General features: G+C 66.1%; 1 protein-coding gene across 1 annotated transcript in view; it reads right to left on the bottom strand.

Annotated features, from left to right (window-relative positions):
• MYO15A (myosin XVA) overlaps positions 1 to 4,697 on the bottom strand; it is a 71,121-nt gene that overhangs the window by 57,842 nt on the left and 8,582 nt on the right. Inside the window, 15 exon segments of the mRNA XM_019473952.1 lie at positions 144 to 274; positions 364 to 445; positions 631 to 684; positions 967 to 1,051; positions 1,121 to 1,296; positions 1,388 to 1,505; positions 1,757 to 1,881; positions 2,022 to 2,067; positions 2,223 to 2,377; positions 2,783 to 2,860; positions 3,075 to 3,200; positions 3,647 to 3,778; positions 3,871 to 3,966; positions 4,055 to 4,178; positions 4,649 to 4,697. The exon segment at positions 4,649 to 4,697 is cut by the window's right edge and continues 4 nt beyond it. Coding sequence (XP_019329497.1) covers positions 144 to 274; positions 364 to 445; positions 631 to 684; positions 967 to 1,051; positions 1,121 to 1,296; positions 1,388 to 1,505; positions 1,757 to 1,881; positions 2,022 to 2,067; positions 2,223 to 2,377; positions 2,783 to 2,860; positions 3,075 to 3,200; positions 3,647 to 3,778; positions 3,871 to 3,966; positions 4,055 to 4,178; positions 4,649 to 4,697 — 1,577 coding nt within the window.

Below are 4,697 nucleotides of genomic sequence, written 5' to 3'. Positions count from 1 at the left end.
TGGCGCGGGGAGCCGCCGGGCAGAGCTGCCGCAGGGACCCTGAACCTAACTGCTCAGCCACGACCGGGGCGCCGAGGACTCCCCGAAAGCTGGCTGCCCATCGGGGCAGGCTCCCCACCGCTGGGCTGCGGCGCCCACCTTACCTGGAAGTGGCCCCGCACGTACTTGGCCATGGGGTAGTCGTTGATGTCAAGCGGGAGGGTGAGCTGGGAGTCGGGCTGCAGTGCCGGCGGTGGCACCAGGACCACGCAGCCGGCGTTCACCTCCCGGGCAGCTATGGCACAGCAGGCAGCTACGGCACAGCCGCGGGGATGGGGACGAGGGGCTGGGAGTGGTGCTGGCGGCGGTGCAGGACCCGCTCACCTGCAGCAGCCTCCAGCAGCCCCATCAGCTCAGCTGGGATCTCCAGGTGGGTGACATCCACCACCTCCCTCCTCGTCAGCTCCTGCAGGCGCAGCACAGGGATGCACCCACGCACCACGCTGCTCCCTGCCCCAGCACCCATGGGTGCCTCGGCTGGCAGCATAGGGACGGGCGAGCACGTGGCAGGGATGAGGGCACAACAACACGGGTTGCACGTGCATCACACATGCGTGCTGCCCCCAGTGCTGCATGCCTGCACCCCGTTACCTGCTTCATTCTCTTCCTCTCCTCCTCCGCCCGCCGGCGGGCATCCTCCTTCCTCTGCAAGCAGAGCAGCCGTGCTGAGGCCCCACCAGGAGGGAGGGAGACCCGGAGGCAGCAGGACCCCTCTGGGGTGCCATTGACCCCCCAGCATCTCCAGGCTTTCACCCCAAAGAGGCACTGCCCATGCCTCATGGGGCATGGAGGAGGTGGTGGGGATGAGGTCTGGGGGAGCTCAGGGTCTAGGGGTGCCACTGTGCCCTCTCCAGACCCACCACCGAGCATGCAGCAGGGTGGGAGCGGGTGCCTGGGACCCCTGGGATGTGCCAGCCCTTGCCTCACCTTGAGGTACCGCCGGCGGTTCACATAGATGTGCACCAGCGACCTGAACTTGATGAGTGTGTGCCGCATGCGCCGGTACCGCTGCCTGCGGGAGGGCACCCGTCACCCTCTGCCACCCACCAGTGCCTACCCGCCACCCCCCCGGGACCCCCACCTGGCCAGGTAGCCCCGCGCCCGGCTCTGCAGGAGGACGATCTTTCGGCGGAGGGAACGGAAGCGCCTCTTGATGAAGAAGGCGCGAGCGTAGCGCTGGAGCGTGAGCGCGGCCAGGTGATGGGCACGGGCTCGCTTGCTCTCCAGCGCCTGGTACAGCTGCTCCTTCAGGAAGAGCTGGGAGGGGGGGGCGATGCCGTGAGCCCCCCACCTCGGCCACCCTCCCCCAGGGCATCACCGGAGCCAAGCCCCCTGCTTGGGACGGTACCTTGCTGACGCCGATGTAGTACATGCTGGGGCTGACGGAGCAGAGGTTCCTCAGCATCTCCACGCAGTTGGCCCCGTTGGGAATGACGTTGGACCACATGTCGACGAGGCAGCGGTACCTGGGTGAGCCCATGACACCGTCACCGTCACCGCACGGGACCCCGCCGGGACACCGGCGTGGACCCTCCCTCTGGTGATGAGCACCGTGCCTGGGAAAGCAGCTGCTCCCGGTGCTGTGCACCAAAGTGGGGGGGCTCCCAGCTCCTGCCGTGGGGCAACCCCGGGCCAAACGCTGCCCCCCAAAATACCCACAAGCTCTGTGGTCTCCCCTTGCCAGGACAGTAGTGCCCGACCCCCAGCCCCCAGGCACCTGTCGATGAAGACGAGGAAGGGGATGCGGATGGGGAAGCCCTCCTTGCGGATGCGTATGGTCTCCAGGATCCCCGAGTACCGCAGCTGGCTGCTGACCACGTCGGCCTCGAAGAGCCCCGGCTCCTGGGGAGGAGATGGGGAGAAGCCTTAGCGGCCACGCGGGCAGATCCCTGCCCACCGTGCGCCCACCGCGTCCCCTGTGCCGGTGAGGGCAGGCAGCACTGGCATCACTGCGGGCCCGCAAGCCCCGGGCCGGCTCTCACCTTCTTGTTGTTGGGTTTGAGACAACGCACGAAGAAGGGGTTGCACCTGCGTCAGAGAGACCCCGTCAGCCATGGGGGACAGGGGACAAAGCCAGCCCAGCCACCTCAGGCTTGGGTCCGGCTGTCACCCTGCTCCCGCCAGCCCGGAGCACGGCCAGGGCTGCCTGCCCTGCCCGCCCTGCCCACCCTGCCTGCCCTGACCTCTCCATCTTCTCCACCAGGTCCAGGAGTGACTGCTGGAACCGGGCAGCCACGGTGGGGGCCTTGTACCGCCGTGTCCTGGTGCTGCTCCTCCTGACCAGGCTTCTTTGCCGGGCCATCACCTGGGCATGGCCGAAGAAGAGGTTGGCCACCACCTTGGGGAGATGAGAAGTGTTAGGGAGGAGGAAGGTGGCCGGGATGGCGCAGCTCTCCTAGCTCCTCTTCCCAGCCCGGCCACTGCCTTTTTGCCCAGCCCTGAGCGAGTTGCATCCCCTATTTGTAGCTGGGTTCCCAGGATGGGAATGGGGATTGGGATGGGGAAGTGCAAGAGCAGCCCACGTGCCCATTTGTGCCAACGCTGGAGGGGTCAAAGCCCAGACGTCCCTGTGGGAAGAGGGCACCAGGTGGAGCTGGAGGCATCCTCTGCTCCTGGTCCCCCTGGGCTTCACCGGCCGTGGGGGCACACGCTTGGGGACATGGAAAGTGGTTTGTATGGAAGGGGGATATCCGTGCCCAGCGTCCCCCCAGCATCGCAGAGCCAGGGCTGGGCAGGGCCCTACCTTGGTCCTGCTGCTGATGAACAGGTCCAGCACGTCCTGACGGACCTGGTCATAGTTTTTATCCAAAAACTTGTGAACCTGGCAAAGAGCAAAACCTTGCGGTGAGGAGCCCGGTGGCACAGTGTGGGGAGGCAAGGAGCTCCAGGCCAGGACATCATGGGTGGGGGGCTGCTCCCGGCCCCCAGCCGGACCCCCTGGGCTGCCCCTCACCCACTGGTGCAGGATCAACCCCATAAACCTCCTCTTAAACCCTCCTTAAAACCCCAGGCTTGGGCATCCCACCACTGCCCACCTGGTAGGTCACCTTCCCTGCATAGTGCTTGATGGTGAACTCAGGCAGCGGCATCTTCGGCTTGGTGTACAGCGGGTTCGTCCCGTGGTGGTAGTGACACTTCTGGAGGAACGTGTGATCGGTGGCCTGAGGACGGACACAGGGGTGAGACACGGCTTGGGGGGTTCAGCAGCCCCAGGGATGCAGGCACCGGGAAGGGGATGCCTGGACAACCGGCCAGACCCCGCTCTCAGCTCTGCCACCGAGCAGCCATGTGGTCGTGGGCATCTGCTGCTCTGTGCCTCAGTTTCCCCATCAGCAGAGAGGGTGCAACCACCCTTCTCTCTTTTATAGGGCAGCTGGGAGGGGTTTTTCAGTAATTCCTGCAAACGCCAGTCCTCTGGGGGAAGTCACTCCGGTGGCACCGACCTGGGACCTCTCAGGGATTGTCCAGCCCGGAGAAACCCGAGGGGTCTCCCAGATCGTCCATGACAGCCCAGGAGCGGAGCAGCCCCAGGACACGGTGACACCCTGGGCACGGTGACCACCCGGCACTGCCATCCTCGCCGCCTCGGCACCAGGCAGCCCCTCACCTGGGGGAAGCAACTCTGGTCATCGAGGATCCGGAGGATGCCGTAGGGCTTCTGGGAGATGAGGTTGATGCAGGGCTGGTTGTCACTGAAGGGGATCTCCTTCCACTCAATCTGCTCCCGGAGGTACTCCTCCTGCAGGGCTGGCACTCGGTCAGCGCCCCCGTCCCCAGCTCCGCGGTGATGCTCGGCACGAGGGCAGAGCCCAGCACCACTCGCTGGCCCACCTGCTCCTCCTGGAAGACGATCTTGTTGAAGAAGAACTGCAGGTACTCGTTGGCGTAGTTGATGCATAGTTGCTCGAAGCTGTTGAAGTTGAGGTCCTGCGAGAAGAAGGGGCCATGGTGCCTGAGACCCCGCAGCCCCGGGGCTGGCGGCCGGGGGGATGGAGCCAGGATGGATCCTGCTCACCTCAAAGCCGTAAATGTCCAGGATGGCGATGGAGAGGGCCTCCTGCCGCGGGTACACCAGCTTGTTGATGCGGTCCGTGAGCCAACTGAAGAGCAGGGAGTAGAGGGTCTTGGCAATGGCGTCCCTGGGGAGGGGGCAGATGAGCGGAGTGCTGGAGCTCCGGCACGGCACGGCACGGTGCACGCCCCCGCCACCGTGGCCAGCACCCATCCCAGCCCCGCGCCGTGCACGGGCCAGCCCTTGGGGCTGCAGTTTTAATCACCAGGAGAGCCTAATCTGCACTGGGGGACCCGACCGTCCCCTTTCCCAGCCTGGCATCTCACCTCCCGCCCCGTCCCCATGAGCGGAGTGCTGGAGCTCCGGCACGGCACGGCACGGTGCACGCCCCCGCCACCGTGGCCAGCACCCATCCCAGCCCCGCGCCGTGCACGGGCCAGCCCTTGGGGCTGCAGTTTTAATCACCAGGAGAGCCTAATCTGCACTGGGGGACCCGACCGTCCCCTTTCCCAGCCTGGCATCTCACCTCCCGCCCCGTCCCCGGGGGCCAGACACCCCCCGGGCCCCTGTGCAGCACAGCCCCCCCCTTCCCTCTACCTGGCATCCACGGCACTTTCGACGGCCCGAGGGGTAAAAATCTTATCCC

Source organism: Aptenodytes forsteri, unplaced genomic scaffold (assembly GCF_000699145.1).
Source record: "Aptenodytes forsteri isolate BGI_AS27 unplaced genomic scaffold, ASM69914v1 Scaffold55, whole genome shotgun sequence".
NCBI lineage: Eukaryota > Metazoa > Chordata > Aves > Sphenisciformes > Spheniscidae > Aptenodytes > Aptenodytes forsteri.
The sequence above is the reverse complement of the archived record's forward strand: the minus strand, read 5'-3'. Positions and strand labels throughout refer to the sequence as shown.